Raw genomic sequence first — 26501 nt, forward strand, 5'->3', positions numbered from 1 at the left:
TTACCAGGGGTTAGCGAGTGGGTTATGGTGAGTTGAGACTCACTCTGATGATTCCATAGAGCAGTATTAGGCTCGCTTAGTAGCCAAAGGTTTTAAGCAGGAGAATGACAGTGATTGTTAGGACAATTTCGAACCAAGTGCTCGACTTACATTTGTTAAAACTCTATGGGTTTCTTATATTGATGTTTTTCATGAATGGACAAAGTACATTGAAATTAATTTTTGCTTCATTCGACAAGATAATGATCGCGGCACCTTACATTTTACTCCATTTCTAAATTGGACTATCTAGGCTATTTCACAGCGTGGTTTCTAAACTCAAGTTGGTTTCACTGCAATCATCATATTTTGAGTGGGATACTATATATATTTGGTTTGATTTTGTGTAATCTTGTTTGATAGATTCCTAGGTTTGTCGAATCTCCATATGTTCGGGATATTATCGGCACTTTTTATATGAACGTCGTTATATTCAAATTTGTGATATCATATATCAGTCCATAGTTGGTTGGGATTTATTTCTTTGGGATCTAGTTCTATATACTATAAAGTATCATTTTGAAAGGTAGGGCACGGTCAAGCATTCCAATTCTGTCACATTATTTTGTAACTTATGTAATAATGCGAATGACTGTTTTCAGTCTCTTATGTTACTTAAACTGCTTTTATTGGTAACACCGGCACTGTATAAAGCAAGGTTAAGATTATGACGCGTCCGTGATAATCTTGATTTTAATAATTAAATTAATCTTAATCTAGTACTTACATTAATTCCAATGAGACATAAGGCTCTTCACTTAAAACATAGTCATGTATTTTGCTTAAATAGTGATGTGTTTTTAAATAAAGTTCGCATTTTCGTATCGATTTGGCAAATTTGGTGGCCAAACCGACGCAAAGTAGACAAGATACACATGAAGGTGCATCAAGGACAAACAAGAGAGAGAGAGAGAGAGGTGTTGACTGTATTGACTGAAGTAATATTGGAAGTCGAGCGCCTTTTCCCCTACCCCCATGACGCCAGAGACTGAGAGGTTATTATGTTGAGAGCCCACGCTCAGATTCAAGCACACCCCCAGAAAATAACTTTCCTGAGAGAAAAAGAGGTTTTGATAACTGTTGTGTTTAGAGATCCTACAATGGAGAAAGGGACGAGTTCACGGCCATCATCCGGATCTTCGTACGAGGTTTTTCTAAGCTTTCGGGGAGCAGACACCCGTTATGGATTCACTGATTGTCTTTACCATGACATGGTTGAGGCCGGGATTATTGTCTTTAGGGACAATGAATCCCTCCATGTCGGAAAGGAAATTGGTGGTGAACTTCTACAAGCAATTGAGAACTCCAAGATCTACATTCCCATATTCTCCAAGAATTATGCTTCGAGTCATTGGTGCCTCCGAGAGCTTGCACATATGGTCGAGTGCACCTCGAAATCAAATGGGAACAAAGAGATCCTACCCATCTTCTTGGACGTGGAGCCTGAAGATGTCAAACTCAAAACAGACTTGTATAGCCAAGCTCTTTCGAAGCGCCAGAAGATTTGGTGCACTGAATTTGAGTCATGGGAAAAGGCTCTCATCGAGGTGGGCAAGTTAAAGGGGTGGAACTTGAAGAAAGATCAAGGGTACACGTCTTAAAACTTTTCAGCTGTCATCAGTAGATTTCGTTTTCCAAGTGAAAATATAGCTTATTCATCTAGTCCATTCTATATAGTTTAAGTTGCGGTCGGCGGCCACTGCCACTACTGCTATCGGCCACCGCAGCAGCGAGAGCGCAACTCTCACTGGCAGTGGCCAATAGCGGGCACTATCGGTGCTGTCGCTGCAATAGCTCTGGTCAATGGCGCTATTGTGGCGGTAGCGCGCCCTACTCATCTTGATTCTCTCTCTCTCTCCTCTCACTCTCCGTCCAAAGCCAATGACGCCATCCCCGGAGGTCGCAAGGCCATGACCCACGTGACGTCGAGAATTGAGGCGAGGCCGAGACGGGGCGCAACGGACGACGGCACAGGGAACTTGATGGTGACGGAGCAGGAAAGCAAGCGAATGTCAAAAGCTATGTGGTAATGGCAGGGCCTACGGTGATGGTGACTGAAGTCGGGGAGCGGAGAGAGGGAAAGGGGCAAAGATTAGAATCGTACCGGTGTCTAGATTTTTTGCGTAATTTCCTCAACTTCTGAGGGTAATTTGGTCACTTTGGGAGTAGTTTTACGATATAAAATTTATCCCTAACATGGTTGTTACCTTATGGCAGCCAAGGAAATCTCATACGTTCGGTAGTTCGAACGATTTCGGTTAAGCTGAAGGTTGCACATGAAAATGTGACTGAACATCTAGTCGGAGTTGATGATCGTGTAGGAGCTATAATCAAAATGTTGGATGCGGGATATGACAGTGTACAATATCTGGGAATCCACGGAATGGGCGGTGTTGGCAAAACAACCCTTGCTAAGGTCGTCTTCAACACACTATCTTCTAACTTTGACCGACACTGTTTCCTCGCAAACGTTGGGGAATTAGCAAAAGGCAATAATGGTCAGGTAAATTTGCAAAAACAATTGTTATCCAAACTCCTTGGTTCTCATTCTATCGACCAAATTGATCACGTGAATGATGGGATCAACATGATGAACAAGGGAGTACTTACAAAAAAAAAAGTTCTCATTGTTCTAGATGACGTGGATGAGAAAGAGCAATTCAAAACTTTAGCAGGAAAATGCAATTGGTTCGGTGCTGGTAGCGGGATTATCGTAACCACTAGGGACCAAAGTGTCCTAACGATTGAGGGAGAAGCAACAAGTGAAGGCCTTGTAAAAAAGTTTGCAAACATTTCGATGTACGATGTACGAGAAATGGAATTTGATCATGCTCTTAAGCTTTTCAGTAGGCATGCCTTCGGAAGAGACTCTCCACCGGATCATCGCGTCTCCCTTTCAAAAGACATTGTCCTTACTTTGGGAAAGCTTCCTTTAGCTCTTGAGATTACAGGATCATCCCTTAACAGTAAACCCGAAGCGTTATGGGTAGACACATTGAAGAAGCTAAAAGAAGCTCCTCCCATGGGAGTCCAAAGAAAATTGATGATATCTTATGAAAGGTTAGATTATGCACAAAGGCAAGTATTTTTGGATATAGCTTGTCTCTTCGTATATGGGGATAAAACATATCCTTTCTACATGTGGGATGCCTGTGGATACTACCCACACGATGCCCTTGAAGTCCTTGTTCTCACATCCTTGATAAAAATCAAGTACGGCAATACTTTCTGGATGCATGATCAAGTGCGAGACCTCGGAAGGGAAATCGTACGTCAAGAGAATTTCAACGATCCTTGTGAGCGTAGCAGAGTGTGGAATCCCGAGGAAGCTCTGAGCATTATGAAGCGTAAAGAGGTTTAAAAAAAAAAAGGACCAACAATTGATTTTGCAGTGATTTGTTGAAGACTAATCTTGCGAAAGAAAAAGTAAATTGCTATGAGCGCCTGAAATCGTTTGCTTTTGACCTTCACATGTGGACTTTTTGGTGTTTCCATTGCCAGGGGAGTAGGAAAACGGAAGCACTGTTAATACAGCCTCCGTTATCATTATTTCGTCCTTTTCATGAAGAAATTCTGGCACATGATGGATTTGCTAATTTGCGAAACCCGAGGTTCTTTTATGGGGATGGGGTCATCCTTGCTGGAGACTTCAATAATCTTCTCTCCAGTTTAAGATGGCAACAAATTTTCATCCGACTAATTTAGTCGTTCTTGACCTTTCATGGAGCACTATTTCGGAGGAATGGAATGGCTGGAACCAAATCAGAGTATGATACAAGCCCCACTCCTTGCATAAACATATTGTTTCTTTTGTAATTTTTTTTTTCTATAGGCCGTTTCTTAATATATGTTTTATCAAATTATTTTCTAGGAGGCAAGTAAACTAAAAGTACTAGATCTCAGCTACTGTTGTCACTTAAAGAGAATACCCGATTTATCTTCGTAGGTGTCCTTAGAGAGATTGATTCTTAAAGGCTGTCGCGAGTTAATTGAAGTTGACCAATCTATTGGTAAATTAATGCTCCTCACTACTTTGAACTTGGAGGGTTGTGTTTCTCTTCAAGTGTTGCCTAAAGAAATAGGATGTCTTCACGCTTTGACAGAGATTGTCATGCCTCATTTGAGATATGAACTTCAAACGTGTGGCAATATGCATTCACTGTTGACCTTTGATGTACCTAGGCAGATCAGAAAATTGCCATACTGGATTGAAGAGCTAGTGAAAATTAGGCGGTTGGATTTATCAGAGTGTACGAAATTAAAGGAACTTCCAGACTCCGTTGGGAAATTACAATCATTAGTTGAGTTGGATTTGTCATCGACAACTATTGGTCACCTACCTGATTCAATCGGTGATCTAAAGCAATTGAAAGTACTTAGGATAAGATACGTAAAGGGGATTGCAAAATTGCCAAGTGCGATTGGACTGGTAGAGAAGCTTGAAGAGTTAGATGCACATAAATGTGACAACTTGACTGGTGAAATTCCTGAGGAAATTGGGAGACTGTTCTATTTGAGGATCCTAGACTTGTCATACACACATATATCCGGATTACCCGCCATGATGAGTCGCCTCTCTAATCTCCAAACACTTAATCTAGAACGATGTACTGAGCTTAAATGGTTGCCAGAGCTTCCCCCGAGATTGATTAGCCTGGGATGGGGCTCCGACACTGTTGCCCATGTCTATGAAGACATGTCATATGAGCCGGAGAGTGTCACTGCTCTTCCTATTAGCATCAACACCCTATCTCAGCTGGAAAAACTAACATTGTCCTGCGAAAACATGCAATTCCTCCCCCAGCTCCCATCTAGTTTAAGAGAGTTACAACTTCAAAATCTGGCGACCAGACGATCGCCGGATTTTTCCAATTTGAAAAACTTGTCAATCTTGACACTTTGTGGTTGTTCAATGCCGGAATTGTGTGGTATATTTGATGCGGAGTTGGAGGTCCTCAGTGTGGAGCTCTGCAAGTTCAGAAAATTGGACGCACTGTTTCAGTTGGAAATGGAAAGACTAAGATGTTTAACGATGTCCTGGTGTGAGTTCCTCCCAGAAGTAGTTGATTTGTCGCGCATGAAGAATCTGGAAGACGTATTTCTGTCAGATTGCAAGTCGTTACTCGAGATTCGCGGCCTTGAAGAATTGGGATCCCTTTGCTCCCTAAGGGTCGAGCGTTGCAGTTTCATGGAGAGGATGTCAGACCTATCGAGATTGAAAAGGCTAAATTTCCTTGGAGTAGAAAACTGTCCAAAGCTCAGAAGCGTGGAAGGTCTAAACCACTTGGAATCTTTAAAGGTGTTGTCTATCTTCAATGCTGGAGAGTTTGGGGGTGACACCTCAAATTTGAATTTAGAATATTTCATTATAAGGTGACACCTCTCAGGCTTTGTTGCATGTTTTATAAGTTCAGCAGATAGTCTGCAATCATGATGTTGTGTCCGTGAGGAAGTCTGAACAAGAATTGATTGTTGGGCTCAACGTGGTCCTTTTCTCTTATATATGAGAAGGTTTTCCCTTGAGACACATAGAGACTATTTGGATGGGGCGCAATCATAGACGGTTTTAAAACAAATCAACTGACATCCATATTAGTGTGGCCAAGGTGCGTAAAAATATAAGGGGAAGAGCTTCACTTTACCAAAGAAAGACCTTCCCAGATAAATGTACTATTGGCTACTATGTGGAGATTTCCTACCTCCATCTTTTTGAATTATTAGCTCTATTTGTAACGCTAGAAAATGCCCTTAAGCTGCTGTACTTCGTCTACTCTATTATACTTACATCTTCAACCAAGAATGACTTCTTCCTGGAAACTTAATTCGCCCCTGGAACTCGAGCTCAGAAATGGTGCGAGTTCCTCGAAGACGCGAGCTTTGGATAAGGATGTTAACTGAGCACTATCTTAGAAATGTTGAAGAACGGACGAGAGACCAGACCGTGAGGAGCACTGCAAGGACGTGGAGGCAAAGCCAAAGTATTTGCGGTGTGGAACAGCAATGTCCTCACTTTCGTCGACTTCAGTGGGAAGTAATTACTTCCTACCACCTTGGATCCATTTTGCAAACAGAGCTGTTGTTGAGTTGTTCTGGATTTTGGTGCTTGAGTGGCTAGTGGTCGTATCTTAGTTGTGTTTTCCATGGTCTCAAGGGTTCGGCTCCATCAGGTTCTCTCAGAGCTTCGATAATACGGCCTGGCCTCTTCAGACTTAAAAACGGGCAGGTACGATCTGTTGAATCTATTCCTCTTTTCTTATGCACGTAGAATTATGTATCAGGTTCAAAAGCAAAGTACTAAGAAAAAGTCAAAAGATGGAGTACATAAGATGACCTTTGTGTAAGAATAGTCGTATGATTTCTCTAATTCACTCATTTGCAGCAATGCCTCGTACTAGGTTCTAACTTTGATTTCGAAATTATATCTCTTTGGCACAGCAAAGAAACGCATGCTTTCATCTTATTTGATTTTCTCCCTGATGACACAGGAGTCGCAGTATGGTGCTGCAATAACTGTCAACATGAACACATGATATTCGGGGCTTTTTTCCAAACCAGGTGGAAAAAACAAACTAATTACCAAACCAGGTGTTGACTTTTTTTATTTACCAAATCGGGTGTCGCTCGCGGCAATATAATGCCGAGCGACACCCGGCCTCGGCAAATACATCTTGTTGGTCGGCGGGGGCACCGGTGGATCGCCCCCCGCTCGGCACCATGGATGCCGAGCGGATCGCCGCTCGGCACCATGGATGCCGAGCGGATCGCCGCTCGGCACCGTTGATGCCGAGCGGCAGCTGCTCGGCACTATGGATGCCGAGCGGGTGCCGAATCAACCCGGCGCCCACCCCAACCCCACACATTGGACACACAACGTAAGATATGTTGGTGCTTTGGGACAAATTTTAGGGGGTGCAATTGTGCCGACAGTGGATGATATGGAAATATCCCCTATTTATGGAAAACGTCTCTCTCACCGAGAGGGAATGATTCGAGAGTAAAAAGACGAAAATGGGGTCATTCCCGAGAAGTGAGCTTGGGTTGATATGTGAATGATGGAAGCTAAAGGGGCAAAAAGGTAATTTTCGTATATGCATGCATTTGGACTTGGTCGGGGGTATCCTTGCACTCCAAAGGGCTAGGTGATTACGAAAATTCACGTGTAATTGACTAATCTTAGGGAACCAAACTCTTAGCTAGGGCTGAAGCTTGAATTCATCCGAACAAAAAAAAAAATCACGCGACAAACTAAGAAGTCTCACAAGCAATCGGCTGATTTTACAACCCGTGGATTAAGGACATAGCGATTTCGGCGCGTCACGAGAATTCTTATAATTATGTATGTGTATGTAGCCACCGATATCACACGAAAGCATATGATATTCATGCCTCATGTTTGAATGAGGAGGGGCGCAAAAAATAAAAAAATAAAAAGGCATTCTCTTGTCGAATGAGACTCTCATCACTTGCACGGGCCTCCGAGAAACCAAGCAAAGGATTACCCAAAAAAAAAAGGAAAAAGAAAAAAAAAGGTCATCAAGACGATTGGCTTTTGACTATGCATGAAAATCAAAGATGGTGCAGAAACTAAGATGCCTCTTCGGCTATTCAAAGAATGGCTTCTTCAGAACATGCAATTTGCAATTTTTTATTTTATTTTAATCATGTTTTGTCAATCAATAGTTACCGAAGTTGCTTTCTTGTGGAAGTGGAGCAAAAAAAACATGGCTGGTGAACAAATTGAAAAGTTCAATGTACATGATATTGAAGAGATTAATTTACATCGAAAGGACATTAAGGCCGTCTTTTTTCTTTTTGGGGGGGTTGGTCGAAGTTCATTTTAGTACTTGGAAAGAGGCAAATTTCGCGAGCCGATGTTGACTTTTTGAGTAGACCATAAAGCTCATTAGGGTTCAAGTCATTGTCTAGCTTACGTGGATTGGAGTAATCTCGTATTAAACAACAGATCGGGGTGTGGAGCGATATAAGATGGATTCCGAATACGATGTTTGCTACGTTTTAGGAAGAATCTTGAGGAGATTAGTGACCGCGGAACGACTAGAACCGCTCTTTTTCCCACTTAAAATTGATTAGAAAGCGTAGGGTGGGTAGAGCAAAATAGATGTTGTTAGAGAAATGCTTTGAGTTGATGGTTGGAATTTATGAAAGCGGGGACAAGAAAAGTCCCGAGGTAGATAGACAATAATGATTTGGGGCTATTGAGGTCGTCTCTTTCCTCATCCCTTTTATGCTCATGGCTTGAGCATTTTCTTATTTCTTCCATTCTTCACCCTCGTCCACTTCTAATTCTTAGTCCTCCTCTTCTTCTTCTTCTGCCCCGTGGGAGTAAAGCCTTCCCCATTCGTGTCGGGCTTTCCAATCTCGGGTTGACAATCCTCGCAGAACCAAAGAACGTCCCCATGGAAAACTACGGTCTCTAGGCAATAGCTGAAAAACGGATAAAAAAAAAAAATGAGGCCGACATTCCAAATTTTTAACAATGAGCATTCTCTTGCATGCATGCATACGAGGATGCACATGTATCATTATGTGATGTAATTATAGAGGGTGTGAGGGGCGAACTTACCGGTGGACAGCGTATTCCTTACAATCGTTACAATAGATCAAAGTCTCCTCAAAAACAGTATCTCCGCATTGGAGGCGGACAATCGCATGCACGAACATAAAATCTGGGTAGACCTCAAACCTTATTTGGATTTTTAGGTATTTAAAAATGTACGGCCTTTAAAACCGATCAAGCTAATTCTCACAAAATGGAAACCAAAATTGTGATGGTTGTGAAAAAAAGCGATAACGAGTGAACCTTTACGAGAAATTAGCGACGAAAAGTCTAGGACGGCCAGAGTATGCGTACCATTTCCTTATTTGGATTCACTGCCGCGAACGTAGAATCCCCGTCCTGGCCGTGGCAGGGGGGTACTCGCCGCGCTCGGCGACTCGGTCTTGTTGGACGAGAGAATCCATCCCGTCCTTCCTTTCTTTCACGAAGCACTTAAGAATGAGAGAAAAATAACCGGGACTAACTTCGTTTTTGCCCTTCGAAACCGACTTCCTTCCCGTCCAATTTATATTGCGAGATTTGGGGGAGGCCCTCCCGGCTCTGCAGCCTCTATTTGGGGGAGGCCCCCCCCGCGGCCGCGGCTTTATAAAGCACCCCCCACGGGTCCGCAGAGCCGCGGCCGGGGGGGTCCTCCAAATAGAGGCTGCAAGAGAGAGAGAGAGAGAGAGAGAGAGAGAGAGAGAGAGAGTGAGAGGGAGAGGTCATGTTACTTCCCAAAGCACAGAACCGAGTACTTGGTTGGGGGGGCCTCCCCCAACCAAGTACGCGCAAATGCCAATAATGGCACCGCATGAACAAAAATAAAGAAAGAAAAGCAGTACGTTGCGGTGCTAATAATGGCACTGCAGCACCTATGGGAGGCCTCCCCTACACCTTATTGTGTGCGGACGTAGCTTCCATTGCGTCCGCACACTGGGCGCGTTGCGGCGCCATTCACGGGTTTGATTAATTCAGTTTGAATTATTCTCTTTTTGCATTTGAAAAGTTCATGATGCCCAAGTTTTTTGGCTCCATACGAGGTGGGAAGGGATACTCCGACGACGTGTATGTGTGCAATTACATGTAGTAATTATATGTGCACAAAGTAGGAAACTATTGGCCGTAGATTAATTAAGTAATTATATGTACACATAAATGATGAAATATCGCGCAATTGAGATATTGTAATGTCACAAAAAAAATTACACATGTAATAGAAAAATCAACTAAAAAAATGAACGTAATAAATATGATCGTTGAACGGTATTATAACATTACAAAAGTGTCATCAAACTATTCTACATAATTGACACAACCGTCATCTAATCCCGGGCCGATCTGTGCGCACATGTTTGCCTGTTGTGCCCTGATTTTCCGTAGTTCGTGCAATGGTTACGCGAATTGCTACTGCTCGGGGTTCTCCAGTCCATCTCATTACGTATCCGAGATGCACGAGGCCTTCATTTCTTCCTAATACGCCTTGGATCGGGAACTAATGGCAACTCATTAGCTTTATCCCAGTAGTCATGATGTCCTAACGGATGAAACATGTACCGATAGCACTGAAGGGTTTTGTCCAACATATAGCATTCATCTACGAACCCGGTGTAATCAATTGCATGTGGTTGGCATACCGCAATTACGTGGGAACAAGGAATTTTCAACTGTTCAAATTTTCCACATGTGCATGTTCGCTCGTGTAGATGCACTTTGTATTTGTTGCCCCCGGATCCTCTAGTTCTATCACGTGCAGTTTTAACTTCGTAAATCCCTCTTTCGTAGTCGAAACATCTTACCCGATGCCTCTTTGCCTTTTCGCTATTTTTGTGGAGCGTTTCACCCGCAATTTGCGTAAATTGCCATTGGTTGGCCTTTCGCATCGTGTATATCGTTCTCCTCGTGTCAAAATAATGAGACAACCGGTAGAATATCTTTTCCACCATGGCTGTTATTAGCAAACCACGAACGGGTTTCAGCATCCCGTTGACCGATTCAACCAAATTTGTGGTCATCGACCCATATCTCTTCCCTCCATCACAAGCCTTTGTCCATTTCTCCCTTGGAACTCGATCACACCATTCAAGCGTGGGTTGATCGACCTCCCTAATTCGGCTCATGATGAAATCGAACTTCCGTCGTTGATTCGCGTAAGCTGCACATTACAACAATAATCAGTACGGTACATTATAGTAAAATTTTTTAAAAAGTTTTGAGGTGGGAATTCAAGAAATTCAACGTTTACCCGCCATTTGAACATGTTTTATCCCGTCGGCATTTTTGAAATATTTTTTGTAGTTGTTGACAATATGAAGAATGCAATATCTATGGTGGGCATGTGAAGGACGCCACCGTGCTGCCTGCATTGCTTGTTGAATCCCGATATGTCTGTCCGATATCACACAAATATCATCCCTTTCGGTGACATATCTCCTCAGCATATTCATAAACCACCGCCAGTTGTCAACATTTTCCCTATCAACCACAGCAAATGCCAATGGAAAATTATGATTATTCCCATCAAGTGAGGCCGCACAAAGGAGCGTTCCTCGGTATTTTCCATACAAGAAAGTACCGTCGACAAATATAACAGGCCGACAACATTTGAAACCTTCAATTGTTTGCTCGAAAGTCCAAAACATGCGGTCGAAAACCGTGCAGCTCTCATCCTCGCTCATGCGATCCTCGATCACGAAATGAGAACCTGGATTCTCTTTCATCATTGCATTCATGTACCTCCTCAACCTACCATATGACTCATCCCATCCTCCAAATTCTTTGGCAATCGCCAATTGTTTGGCCTTCCAGATTTTACGGTAAGTAGGTTGGAAGTTAAGCTTGTCTTGAATCTCCGCCATGATCGCCTTGATTTTGATATCTAGTTGGGCGGAGGCCATTTGTTGGATGAAGCTGCATATGTACATTTGATCGAGGTGCGGATGATCCGCATGCATGCATGTATATTACCGCATGTATGTGAGCCATTATACTTACTTATTTTCCAAAACATGCCACTCACTTTTGTGATCGCGCGGAGCCTCCAACCGCATGGTTCATTCGGATTACCACACTTGATGACATATTCTCTCTTCTTTGTGGTATCATAGCAAAACCTATGATTTCTTCTCATTGAGTACTCTTTGGCAGTTAGTTGTACCGCATCCCGTGATGGAAAAATCTGTCCAACAGCAAATTCTTTGGACGGATCAAATACCGTACCGCCCAGTTTTGCTCTTGTATCGTCTTGCATCATATCAAAGTCAATCTCCGAATAGGGCGGTGGATGTACCAATGGCTGAATGGGGTTACTATCTTGCGTGTTATAGTAACTCTCCATATTGTCAGATTCAACAGCTTCGGCATCACTATCATCACTGTCCATCCAACTATCATCGTCTTCATCGCTAACCTCATCATGGTCATTATCATCATTATCACCATCATCATCATTATTATCGTTATTATCATCGGACTCACCCGGTCGATTACGCACAGCATCTTCTTCTTCTTCTTCTGCTTCTTCTACTCCTTCTTGTTCTTCTTCTTCTTCACAAACATTGGACCCTTCCCCCATATGGTAATCATGTATCACCTGGTGTTCATCTACAATGACATAAAACACTACAAACCCCATTCCAGCCGTCTGATTGGCAAACCGCTGGATCATCCGAACAGTATTATTATCACGCACGTCCATTATATCATACACGACAAACCCTTGTGTGACATTTGGGTATCTATAGATGATGCTATGAATGTACTGGTTTCCGGTAATATTCAACGCGCTCTCAATCGTAGCACATAATGCATCTAATGTCCATATGTTTGCAAACTCGAACTAGGTAGATTCTCCGTCTTCGTAATCATTTCCATAATCTTTTTGCACTATTTTACCTCCCCAATGCACAATCGCAATAGATGTAGACGCCATTCCGTTAAACAAATTATAAATTATTTGGCGGCTACATTTTACGAAACATTAGAACAAGCAATATATCAAATGAAATAAACATTCTGCTAAAGAAATGTTTCCAAAAATAAAATTCAATAAATTTTAAATGTTGCAATTATTTCACATATAAATAACAACCCAAAAAATAAATCTATACTTACGAAACCGTAAAAAAAAAGGTACAACGAAATTAACCTCAAACTATCGATGGAGAGCACGTGCCGAATGAATCTTTCTTAACTGCCAAGAGAATGCACCGAGCAACAAGGTTGGCTTTGCATCAAATCACAACTTCTGGAAAAAAAAAATTTCAAAAATTAATTTCAATATAACGCATATATTAATAACAAATATAAAAAACACACACTGTAATATACACTTATCGAAGCAACGGAGAGTGCAACAATTTTTGAGCCTAAGGCAACCGAGAGGGTTTTTGTGTGAAATAGAGGGAATGCGAGAGTTGGAACACGAGAGAGGGAGAGTGCGAGAGTGATCCGAGAATGCGAGAGTGAGGGAGAGAGGGGCTTCATCTGTGCTTTAAACACAGTCAAAGAGAGGTCGTAGCACCCGTGAATGTGCTTGAGCGCGAATAATGGCACGGCAATAATAGGAGGTGGGGGCACCCCCTCCTATGGATGGCGTTGCAGGGGGGGGGGAGGCCCCCCTCCCCCTGCAGTGCCATTAGATGGGGGGGGCCTCCCGCTCCCTGCAGCGCCATTATGGCGCTGCAGAGATAGGGGGCCTCCCCTAGGCTGCGATATGGCGCCGTAGCGCCTACACGGGCGATGCAGAGTAGCCTTCAGCTCTACTTTTTAAGTAGAATCGAAGGCGCTCTCATTCCTCATCATTGGTTATCTTCCTTGGATTGCTTACTCAACTCTCGCGTTCTTCCTCGATCACTCACTAAAGTTACGAAATTTTGTCATTCTTCTCAATTCTTTTGATATGGCACAGAGGAGTCACATTCAGTCGGGGCCCGAGGTTGATTCACTACTTAGGGGGCAGGCCGGACACGGATCACAAGCTTTATGGGACGCCGAGGTAATTGCGGAATTTAGCATGTTAACCGTCATTAATTCGGCTCATTATGAAAATTGTCACTAATAGTTCAGGTGACAATTTTGCGTATACTCGCAACTGCAGTTCTTAGATGTCGGCGAGCGGCGTAACACGTAGGTGAACTTGATCCGCGAATAGTCCCTTATCTGCAAGATTCGGGATTTTACGGTGTTTATAAAATGAGGTTTGTCCAGCTTGATTGGCATTTGATTACAGCATTGGTCGAGCAATGGAGGCCCGAGACCCATACCTTTCATATGCCGGAAGGTGACGTTACGATCACGCTGCGGGACATTGCGATGATTACGGGGCTTCCTATCGAGGGACTTGTCGTTACTGGTCCTACTGATTGGAATTGGGGCGATCTCTGTGATCATCCGCTTGGTGCTCGGCTAGCTCAACCGCGCGGTACACAAATAAATTTAAGATGGTTGAATGAAAACTTTCATCATCTTCCGGAAGATGCCGATGAGGTCACTGTACTATATCATGCTAGGGCATTCGTTCTCCGCTTGATTGGAGGATATATTTTCGCGGACAAATCGGGTGCTCGAGTTAGTTTGCTATTTCTCCCACTATTGGCGAACATCGAAGCCCCTACACAGCACTATTGGGGTTCAGAAGCACTAGCATGGTTGTATCGGGAGCTATGCCGTGCAACCGATCCAAACGCGAGGCAAATGGGCGGTGCCCTACATGTACTCCAGATTTGGGCATGGGAGCGTTTCAAATGTGTCTCCCCCGGTCCGACTTCCATTGCTCCTTTCCCGGATGCACCTTTCGGTAGTCGGTATGTCATATATTGCCTTTTTCATTTCGTGGGTCATTAATATTTTTGCGGTGCGTATAGTACATGAAATCTAAAGTTTTATGTTTCTGCAGTTTGAGTCGAGGCCGAACTACAACCGACGTCCCCACGCATACCGTGACACATCTGCGCTACCAATTTGATCGAATGGGGACCGATGATGTAAGTAATGATAGCAACGAGTGGGTTCAATATCATGTTAATCTTTAAATTTAGCTTTGGTGTAATTTGATATATTTCATTACGATAACGGATTATTTGGGAGCCATATGACGAAATTGAAGAAGATGTACCAGATCATCGCTTTCACGGACAAAACTATTGGAGGGCGAAAGTCTCACTCATCTATTCTTGGATAGTTGAGTGGCACTATCCAGACCGTGTACTTCATTTGTTTCGGTTGCAGCAGCCAATACCTAAGAATCCTCACGATCATAGTGGCTTACATGGTCTTGATAATACGCCACCCAAGACCGATTGGGAGAATAAGAATAGACGGTGCATCGATTTGTGGAACAGATGTGCCGAACGTATAGTGCGGGGTAGACATTCAACGGAAACACTCCACTTTCATTCCGGATATATGGAGTGGTTCCGTCGACATACAAGGAAGTGGATTTCTATTGCGGGAGCTGCAATGGGTTCAACGGTTCGTGCATTTTAATTTCAATTTATTTCACTACTTATTTTAAGTAACATAAATTATTGATATATTGTTAACTTTTGTTAATTTTGATATCATTACTAGGGTGACGACGTCGAACGGATCGTACATATCATGGATTCGGTCGGTCCATCTCCTGAAGCTTGGGAAGAAGTGAGAACGATAGCTAGGGCAATGTTATATGCCCGGAATGAGGAGCGGCGCCTAACAATGATGCCGGCACCTCAACCAAAGCAACTACAGAACACTCGTTGGGATGGACGAGGAGAATGACCCCCCCGAGACTGTTTACCCGACCCGGAGAAATCCTCAAGCTCATACATATGATGATGTCGTCTCGTATTCCATGGAATATCATACAACGGATTTCGCTCCCGAGTTCACTCCGGGGTTGAGCCAGCATTTCGATGCGGGGTTCACCCGGTTCGACGGAACATTTGATGATCAACATCCTGAGACTCCGGCTAGTTCTCCTTCAGAATATGGACCCGATTTCTCTCATTCTTATATAGTCCCTCCAACAGAAGGGTATGACATATTTTCACAAGATATGCCTTCGTCATCGAGACATCCTACTCGGTCGGACCCTCGTTCTCGTCGGTATGACACTAGGCCTCATGATCAACGGAGACAACCTCATTGCGGAATAGGAGGTCATGTAGAAAGACGACATCGTTAGTACATGTAATTGCAATTAACTTGTTACTATTATGAAGATTTCGTGTTTTTGTATATCTTATGCAATTATATGTCGTGTTTCCACACGTATCCATTTTTATTTATTTGAATAAAACACCAAAAAATAAAAAATAAAAAGCCACGGAAACGGTGCCCATGGTAACACAAATACGTAATTTTTTTGTTCATCACTAAAACCTTAAAAATTGTTGTACCACCAAAAACCGTAAACCCTGTGCATCAAAAGAGGATGGTGGAAGAAAAGCATTAGATGGAGCAATTTTAAAACACTAATCTCCATTCAAGAAGATCAAATGATTATTGAAAAAGTATAAGCGAGCGAGTGGAAACTTGTACTGTCATCACAAACAATTAGAGTAGTATAATATGGGAGTAGTAATGCATCTTTCAGCCCAAGTCGAGAATACAATGTGAACACCAATTGCAGTCAACTGATTCAAAAAAAAAAAAAACATTTGTTAACATCATAAGTCAAGAATGCATGTGGTGCGTGGAAAGCAAAGCGTCGGTGCATTGTTAGCATTATCAATCCAACAACCTTTGAAGATGATAATAATAATAATAATAATAATAATAATAATAATAATAATAATAATAATAATAATAATAATAATAAATTCCAACAACCATTATCCTGTTGTGACCTAGAGGGAATCCAATGTGGGACACCGGCCAAATTAGCAACGACATTATAAATATGACCAAGAGGACAACAATGACACTGTATCATCCGAATTATGGTGAGGAAAACTACACCACCGGAGATATCAAATTTGTTACACATTCGCCTTGATGTACTTTTGTGCATAGTTGTTATTAGGGCACTATTACGTGTAATTTTCTTTTTACAAATTACTAGAAGATATAGTTGTATTTAAATTTGGTTTAATTGAGTGAATGTTTTTTTTTATTATATTTCTCTTACTCAACTCTTAATCATTTTTACAAATCGAGAAAAAATAGAAAAAAAAATTAAGATTAACTTACAAAAAGAAATGGGCCCCGACCAACGGAGCCCGGAATGGGCCTTCAACCCCTCCTAGCTAGCAAAGCACACCTACGTGGGTCCACTCGGTCTTTGTGCCTGTGCCCACTTCCTTTTCTTCTTTCTCTACCATCGACACTCACGTCTTGAGCCTTTTCTTAGTTTTTCACCCTCTTCCTCTATTGGACGGTCTTACTCCCACGGGGATAAACTAATCGCAGCTACGGTCTCCTTCTTCCTTCTTGGGGAAATTAAGCCCAAGGGGTCTTGCGAAAATTCCCCGAGCATCGAGCTCACCGGCCAGCGTAATGGCCGATCGCTGCACGACTAGCCATTGCTGAGGTCCGCGGTTGACGGACGAAGGAGGAAGTGGTTAAACACTATGAAAGGGAATTTATTAGTGAAAGAAGAAGTGAAAAAAGCGCAATCCTATTTTAGTCAATCAACTTGTATACAAAGCGCGTTTATTTATAACTAGGAAGATTACAAAGATTAATTGGACATTGTCATGTGAAGAAGACACGTCCAAGGGGCAACATGGCAAGTGGGCTCCAACTTTGAAAATCACAAGGGAAACGGAGGTTCTTACGATTCCAAATACCTAATGTTCTTCCAATGTCAAATATAGCCAACAAACAAGCAATATAACTAAGGATTCTCTGTCCGATTTCAATCTCTCGTTTTGTCCTTGAATGTCTCAATCTTTCCACCATAAAAGTTGCCTAAGCCATTGCAACACGACACTCGAGTTCGACCGATTGATGTAATAGTTCGCACTAAATCGCAGTCAAGATCACCACCATGCCTCCGGCACCTACCACCGCTAGGACCTTCCATCTATAGCCTGAAAAAAAAGTTCCCTCCTTAGGAATTTGAAGAAATTCACGTGATTGAGCACGAATAATGGATGTTGCTTTAGTATATTAGTGCTCTATAGTGTGCCAAAGAGCATTGATAGGGCCATCACTCCTCAACATCGCATCACTCGACATGATCACGCAATACCCTATAGAAGAAATAACCTCTTCTTTTGCCCAGGCTGGCCGCACAAGTAGGAAAAAAACGGGGTCACTTTCTTCTTTCCCTGATGCTCGAGAGACAACGCTCGGGGAGCGGAAGATGCCATTTATTTTGGGTCGAGGAGACCACGGACTACAGAGAAAGATCCAAGGAAAGGAACTCAAAATATCTGAATTCGAATTGAAGTCTGCTCGAGAGTTCAGATTCTCATCATCCCGGAATGGCCCTTCGGCCCCTCTTGGGTGTCTCAACATGAAAAGACATGGAAGAGATAGACAAAAAGCATTTGCATGGATGAGATAAGCTGGGATAATTATTTCGGAGTAAAATCCAAAAAATTGGATCGGTCGAATGATTACCGGATCTCGTAATGTAGAGCACACATGGGAGGTTTCTTCAGATTTATAAAAAAAAAAAAAAGGTTTCGACATGTCGTTTTCATGAGATGAAACCCGAAGCCCGATTTTAATTCATTAAACCAAACTATTGTTTATTTACATCAACATGAACCAACTCAAAAGCAAAAACATGAATATCAAATTAGTAAACCTCGAATCAACCTTTTCAAGATTGAATATTGGTTTGGACATTTCGTCAAGCCCCTGGTGTGCATTAGATTTCCCAAACTAGTTTCTCCGAGCCTTGTTAATGGCCTTCAATCTCGACCCGTAATCAACATTAAGAACAAATCCGGAATAAGAGATATAATAAAACATGCAACCACCATGAGACACCCCATAGCCCGGAACCACCATGATTCCGTATACATTCTATTCCGTACACTTGTAACCATTAATTAGGCATAATTCAAGTTTCGTACGAGATACATTTACAGCATGGGACACCCCATAGCCTATGACCACCATCAGAATCACGTTTCACGTTACGCCGTGACCTTTGCTCAGCTTTTGTGTTGTCGTTCGCTTAATTTTCACTTCTTTTATCTCAATAGTTTCTGCTAGTTTACTTTTTCAAAAAAGCCATAAATTTTGTTCGAATCATGCCAACTATAACCTATTTATCTTATTTTTTTTTTGTACCACCAAAAGCTCGAAATTTCTATTTGCACAACACATTTACCTTTCATCGCAGTTCCAACCGGTCAAAACATAGTAGATTTCATAATTCGGAGTACATAGGGGAGGTTTCGGATTAAAAAAAAAAATGGATTTTCACATGTAGGTTTCACGACATGAACTTGAAACCTGAAATTTGAAATTTGAAACATTTCTTTATTTTTTTTATTCTATATCTTCATGTAATTATGTGATAAACAATTAAATGTACAGAATCAAATTTAGATGGAAAGTTAATCAATGAAAATTATTTCATATTTTAAATGAAAAATAAAATTAATTAAAAATGGCGGATCAAGTGGTCAATGGCGGCCCGCTGCCGCTCGGCATCAATAATGCCGAACGGCCGCCGCTCGGCATCCATAATGCCGAGTGGGTGGGGAGCCACCATTTCCCCCGCCGACAGGCAGTGAGATCGCCGAGCCGGGTGTCGCTCGGTATTATGACCGCCGAGCGACACCCGATTTGGTAAATAAAAAAAGTCAACACCCGATTGGGTATTTAGTTTGTTTTGTCCACTTGGTTTGGAAAAAAGCCCTGATATTCACTTGATCTCTAAAGACATGCCTGTGTAAGAAAATGGTCAAGCATATGTTGCTATCCGGCTTTTGAGCACCACGCAGGTTCAATTTTGTTTTTTAAACCTACCTCTTTATAAATAGTGCAACTCGAACGTCTATTTTCTTTCCTGTTCTGCAACTTGTAGATTATTACATGACCGAGATTGGCGCAATCTGAGCTATTAGATGCATAAATTGATTAGCTGCTGCATATGATGATTTGATTCCATCACATCTTATCTTCCACGAAAGTCGGGTAGCAAATTTAATTTGACGTACAACAAATGTCCCCATCAAAGTCGAGAATGACCAATGTTTCCTTACTGATTTGCCATTCCAGACCTAAACTAGTGTTGGTGATCTTGCCTGGATTTCACATCGTTGTATTCTCATACGAAGTCTAGGCTCAAGAAACTGACACTACGGTAAAGCTGCAGGAAATTATTCTTGTCGACGGCATGAAACTTCGAAGATGTACCCGCAGGAGCGTATGCAGTCCATGTCCGCCTTTGAGATTGCTTGGTGCAGAAGGATCACCTATAAGATGCATCCTCATCAAATAACTTCTCCAAGTGAGTCCTATTCTTGTTGAAGGGAATTAACTTGACAACGATCGTTTTATCTACGATTATCATTATCGTCGTGGCATGAGATCGACTTGTCCCTGATTGGTTACCATAGAGGTGTCGATTGAAGATTCGTTTACTGTTTTCGTGACTTTGCATGTGATAATGCAAGGTGCAAACAATACTTCTTTTCTGTTCCAGGGGAGTAGAAGTTACCAGCAGTGCCGAGTGAGAAAGGCATTCACTCTTACATTCTCCTCAGAATTCAAATTTACTTAGACGGGACACGTTTTGCAGAGAGTGTGGATCTTCAGCGATCATTCGAATACGTGATCTAACTATAGGCAAAGCAGAAGCTATGTATGGTTATGTTTACATAAATAATGCTACGCTTTCAAAATAAGACTCAAGTCTGAATTGTTTCTTATGTTTCTTCTCTTCTGTTACAAAAGAGCTGCTGGGGATTGATAATAAGATGCGAACAATAATCATTCTGTTTGCGGGAGCTATTTTTAAGTCAGAAATAGATTTCTCTATTTCTATTCCCTAAAGTGAATTTTTGAATAGAGAAACGCGTTTAACAACGACATAAAATTTCTCTTCGCAGAATAGAAATTCGTTTGATAATAACATAAAGTGTCTACGGTTGTCAGCCGTCAGGCCTTGACGGGCGACCAGCAGCTAGCAACCGGCGGACAGCAATCAACGACAGGAACGAAAAAGTGGGAGACCGCATGCGAGAGAAAAGGAGTGAGCGATGTGAAGAATTCTTGTTTGAATTTTTGTTTCAAAAATAGAAAAGTAGAAAATAATTAAAGTTGTTTTACTAAACGGATTTCTGTCGGCAGAAACTGTTGGTTCCTTGAAAAGCAGTCAAACCTCTCTATAGGGCCAATTATCTGGTATCTGATACCTATTCTGAAAACAAGCAAAAATTTCCTTACGAAGGATAACCAAAATGAATAAAGTCTTTCAAGTAAGGCAAGGAACCTCTTTGTATCTACAGGCTCGAGGTTGAATAAACTCGGCCTTTGAATATTATTTTCCTTCTTCTTCTAAGCCGCAACTTTCGTGCTTTATCGTGCTACGATTTGCGCGACGGAGTATTAATGCATTGCGTACTTTACCGGCGTGGTCTAAATTGATCAATAGCTCGTATCGATCATGATGTCACCAATTTCATCCGCTGCACATGATCTAGCAGGATATTGATAACCGGAATTCCAATTTATCAGTATGTTTAATGAACAAATTTTTTCGATAAATAATAATTGAAGAGGGTGATCTGGAATCGTTTCTTTTTGTAGGTGCTCTTGACCCAATTGGATTAGCAACCGTTACTGCGTGATATGTACATATTAGGAGTGTTACTCGCGTGATATGCATATTCGTACTCCTGTCATTTCTTAAGATTTCCAAAATATCAAAATTAATCTGAGTGGATGGAAATGTTGAATTCACAGGGGTCGAAACTAATGAACTGATTGAATGGGATTGGAGTATTTGAAAGGCCTTCATCAACTTTATAATTAGGCCAAGGTACTGTCCTTCCCATATGTTTTGTGGGGAAGAGAATATGGACAATAGTAATTTTTCATGATTTGGATGAGACATTCGGTGGATCAACCCATGTTGAGTTTGAGATCTTTGACCGAAACAACCAGTCTTGATTCTCAATGGCCGAGAGGTTGGTGTCGCCGATGAATTCATCGGTGTTGTGGTTTTCCATGAGGTAAACTAGTAAGGGAAAGCTAATGGATTATTAGGCGACCAATGGTTATTCAAAAGGAGATGTGCCATAACTTAGCGCGAGCAGACGCTCCCAAACCCATACCAATTGCAAATTTGGGGTTTTATTTGAATTATTTAAACATACAAATCAATAAATTTATCAGTTGTCACTAATCTATTATGAGTCGATTAATAATGCTAGTAAAATATGGTAAAATATTTTACTTTTGTGAACGAGAGATTTATGGATATGGGAACTTGATTACTCGAGATAAATGTGATACCCTTTCGGCATATCGTCTCGTTATGTTAAAACTGTTGTGCAAGCAATCTTGGTCAATTTAAATATTAAACCGCTAACATATCATGGGTGATCATGCGGTTCTACAAATAAGTATGTAATACTCAATAATTAAAGCATTAATAAAGTACTCAAAGGAAAGAAAGAACCTTGATGCGCTAACCAAAATAAAAAACTAAGCTCCATCATGTCCAAGTCAACAGTCAAGAGTCAAAGCATGTTGTAGATATAAATATATCTGACTTTATATTAGTAGTTTACCAAATGACATATAAAATATGATTAAATCCCTAGATTTCTTGTTCTATTCTATCCAGTCCTATCTTGACTAGAAATTTGAATGACCAACGCAGCCTTAGAGAACAAGATATGGCTATCTCAAGCTCGATGTCGCAGAGTTCGATCCTAGCAAAACACACAATACCCAAGCTATTTTCCTCAAAACAGAGTTGTATATCGGATTCAATCTTACAAAGTAAATGATCGAATCCGAGGCTACGAATGGCTGGGTGTTCTGGAAATCAAAGACACAAGTTTGAATGACTAAGATTTTGCAAATTGAAGCTCGAACTCGCCGGAGATGGAGCTTGAATTCGTCGGTTTGTTTCGTGAATTATTTTTGTGAACGAAAGAAGTGATGCGAGATGAGTCGTGCCTATGAACGAAACAAAGGAGTCTATTCAAGAGAGCGTAGGCTTTATATTATGGATAAGAGAAATCCTACTCGGGTCTATCGCACCCCGTCCCTACGATTTTTTTTATCCGGACTATATCTCCTCTATATCCGACTTAATCCTAGCCATGACAGCTACCAAACACAGGATATGATAAATTATATCATATCTTGGCTTTTATCCGGACGACTAAATGTAGCCTACCTAGCTGCACGTAACCTATTAATTGAAATGCAAATGAAAGTTGTCTTTCCCTTGGCGCTTCGGTTTACTTTGTTCTCAGTGAATTAAGTAATGGTGACTGAATGTCTTGGGGGATGAATATGAGATCCAGAGGAGCTCCCTCTCTGAATGTTGTTCCCCTGTGTCGATTAATCAAGTGTATTCTCCTGGTAATTTTTAGGCTTTTATAAGTAGTATGCTACGCCTTTGTCCATTGCATTTTCCTTCTGCTTTTTTGCCTTTTGCTCTGCTTTTAATCCTTGCTCAAGTAAATCGTCGTCAAGTATATGCAGAGTGGAGTTTCTGGAATGAGCCATATGTATGATAAAATATATTAGAAATTCGTTGACAAGTCTGCATTTGCATTATAAGAAGTATTAATAACAAGAGAGGGGAAAATGGTCAAAAAAATCCTAAACCAATTGCACTTTTACCAATTCATGACTAAACCTTTTAATTTTGCCAATTTAGTCCTGAAACTTTTAATTTTGTGCCAATTCAGTCTTAAACCTATTTTTTTGTGCAAATTTAGTTTGTGCCAATCTGATCCATCCGGCAAACTTTGACCGACGGATGCTGACGCGTCGCTAACATGGTGATTTTTAATAATATATTAATATTTTTTTTCAATTTTTCTTTTCGGTTTTGGGTCATCTCCTTCCTCCAGCCATCTGGTGTCGCCGACCACTGAAGGACATAGCCGGCGGGCCACTGGCGCCGGCGCTGTGGCCACTGAGCGAGGCCGGCGCCGGTGCCGCTGGGCAAGGCCAAGCTACGCCATGGCCGGGCAAGGCTTGGCCTCACCAGATCTGGGCGTGTATGTGGATTCAGGTTCTGGGAGATTCCTGGGTTTTCGATCTAGTTCGTCAATTCCTTCGTCCCGGTTCCGCGAGTCAAATCTTCAACCACTCTGTAAAGTTAGTGCCTGTGAAACTGTGGATCGTATTGTAGTCCTTAAATCTTTGTGTTGCTTTACCATGTCAAGAGGTGGTTAGGTCCGTGCTTGTTCCTTCTCCCTTCACTCCCCATCCCGATCGAAAACCAGAAATCTTTCAGACCCAGAATCCGAACCCACACAAACACGAACGCAATCATGAGAGGAAGCGGGGACGAAGGAATTGACGAAGGAGGGGCCGCACGATAGGTGCAAATTCTTCACCATCACTGCATTGGAGGACTCAGGAAGCTTCAACGCGATGGTGCTTCACGAGAGGAAGCGAGAGAAATGGGAAAGAGTGTGTGGATTCGAAAGGGTTTTACTCAAAGCTTGTCCGAAAATCTCTCTAGACTGACGGGGACACGAACACGAATACGCCCAGATGAGGCCGAGCCTCGCCCAGCGGCTACGGCGCTAGTGGCCCGCCGGCTATATCCTCCACTGGTTGGCGACACCATGACTAGAGGAAGGAGATGACCCAAAACAAAAGGAAAAATGAAGAAAAGAAAAGAAAATTAAAAAAAAATATTAATCTACTATTAAAAATAGCCACATTAGCGACACGTCATCGATGACTGGCTAAAGTTTGCCGGATGGACTGAATTGGTACAAATGCAAAAGGGTTTAGAACTAAATTTGCACAAAAAAGAGGTTTATGATTGAATTGGCACAAAATTAAAAGGTTTAATCTTGAATTGACAAAATTAAAAGGGTTAGGACTGAATTGGCAAACATAAAATAGGTTTATGACTTTTTTGATAATTTTCCCACAAGAAGAGGTTGAAAAGAGGAAAATAATAGTTAAAACGACGGAAAGAGAGAAACCAAGAAACTGCGTGGAAGAACCAAATTTAGAAATTTGTCACTGCATTAGAGTAGCAAACCTTATTAATCCATTGTTTTAAGAACTGCAATCATTATTTTGGCTTTTTAAATAATTACTGATACAAGTTTGAAAATAAAAAAGAATTTCTTGCTTCGGTAAATATTGACAAAAGGGAAGTGTAGCTTTTTTTTTGTCTGTTTTGGCTCGAAGAATAGTTCATAATAATGCTAAGTCAGGCAAAGATATTTTTATAATGATAAGATCGATTTTATTTCATAGGGAACATATATGTTATTTATATTGATATCTAGTTCCTCTTGAACGATGGATGTGATATAAAAATATTCGACTTTATATTCGTAATTCAGCTAACAATGGATAAGATATGGCAAAAACTTATAATTTCTTATCCTATCTTATCCAGTCCTATCCTTACTAGAAATACGGACGACCAAACGCAGTCCATGAGTTTTATTATGTAATGATTCCAAATTGAGTTGTGTTTCTTCAACGCTTTAGCAATGAATATTCCGAACAAAATCAAGTTCAGCACTGCCTTGAAGTGGTAATAACTTTTGTTGTAACCACCATATCATTAGTGCCACTCACGCCTCCAAATCATCACAACGGCATAGCCATTGGAGCTGGTAATTTGTGTTCAAGTATCATTAAAAATAATAATTCAATATTTAAGAAAATATTGAAGTATTATTAAAAATTTGTCATGTCAAGACCAAATGGTTGAATGGACAGAATTGGCACAATTTCAAAAAGTTTAGGACTCAAGTAGCAAAATGAAAAAAAAAAATTTAAGATTGAGATGGTACAATTGCATTAGGTTTAAGACTTTTTTTGGTAATTTTTTCCCTTTTAAAGAATGTCCACCCAAATGCGAGAAATCCAATGTGGCATGACACTTGTGATAAACGTTTTCAAAAATTCATAGTATTCAAGTGATCGATTAAAAAGTTATACGAGACTCAAGTGAGGGCCGACACTTAAGTGATTGGAAAAAGACAAAAAAGTCATGGCACTTTTGAGCACGGTGCCAAAGTTATGACGCTTGGTGATGCATGTCCTTTTCCCCTCTTCATGTGCTTGATGGTTTGCTTTTGTTTATGGGCGCCGCAGACGGTAGGTGGGAATGAATTTGCTCCTTTTTGTTCTTTTCCCATTTTGGTCCACCGATGTCTCATCTCTGTCAACGGATGAAAGAAGGAAGAATAAAAGAGCCGGCTATATTCCATTTATCTTAATATTGCTCTGCAAAGATATCCATCGTGCATATCAACAACATAATGTTGGTGGCACTCTACATTTACTCCATTACTCAATCTAATTATCTAGGCTGTTTCACATCTTAATGTCCAATAAAAAAGGAAGAGAGAGAGAGAGAGACATGCGTCTACATTTCCGTTACACTTTAATTTCCAAGAATTTTACTCTTCACGGTTAAATTTCTCCATTGTTTCATTTCAAAGCCAACAACGAAATTGACGTTTAGCACTGTCTTGAAGTTGAACAGCTCTTGTTCGAGTAAAGATGAACAGCGCTAGGGACTTTGTAAAAGTCACGATGGACAAAGATTTTTTTTTTTTTTTGGACAGACGATGGACGAAGATCACTTAGCCCATTTGATGGACGAAGATCACCTTTTGCTTTTTGGCGTATCTTCAAAGAAGATGGTGGAAGACTTTCTTGACTTCTTTGGTCGGAAGAAAAGAAGAGGAAAATACGACGAAGCAACCAAGATATTACAAGATGAAGGGCATCAGGGGAAGAAATAAAAGAAGATGACAGAGGTGTTGACTAGAAGTCCAGCGCC

At 41.3% G+C, this 26501-nt stretch overlaps 1 protein-coding gene across 1 annotated transcript; it reads left to right on the plus strand.

Moving 5' to 3' along the window:
• The first annotated feature begins 1040 nt into the window (after positions 1–1040).
• On the plus strand, positions 1041–6569 carry LOC115748404 (disease resistance protein L6-like). The gene is made up of 7 exons (XM_030684880.2): positions 1041–1627; positions 2257–3394; positions 3541–3716; positions 4222–5412; positions 5961–6138; positions 6191–6262; positions 6525–6569. Exons 1-7 carry the CDS (start codon positions 1041–1043, stop codon positions 6567–6569), a joined length of 3387 nt encoding a protein of 1128 aa, XP_030540740.2.
• Positions 6570–26501: the final 19932 nt, after the last annotated feature.

The sequence above is a fragment of the Rhodamnia argentea genome, chromosome 6 (assembly GCF_020921035.1).
Source record: "Rhodamnia argentea isolate NSW1041297 chromosome 6, ASM2092103v1, whole genome shotgun sequence".
Classification (NCBI taxonomy): domain Eukaryota; kingdom Viridiplantae; phylum Streptophyta; class Magnoliopsida; order Myrtales; family Myrtaceae; genus Rhodamnia; species Rhodamnia argentea.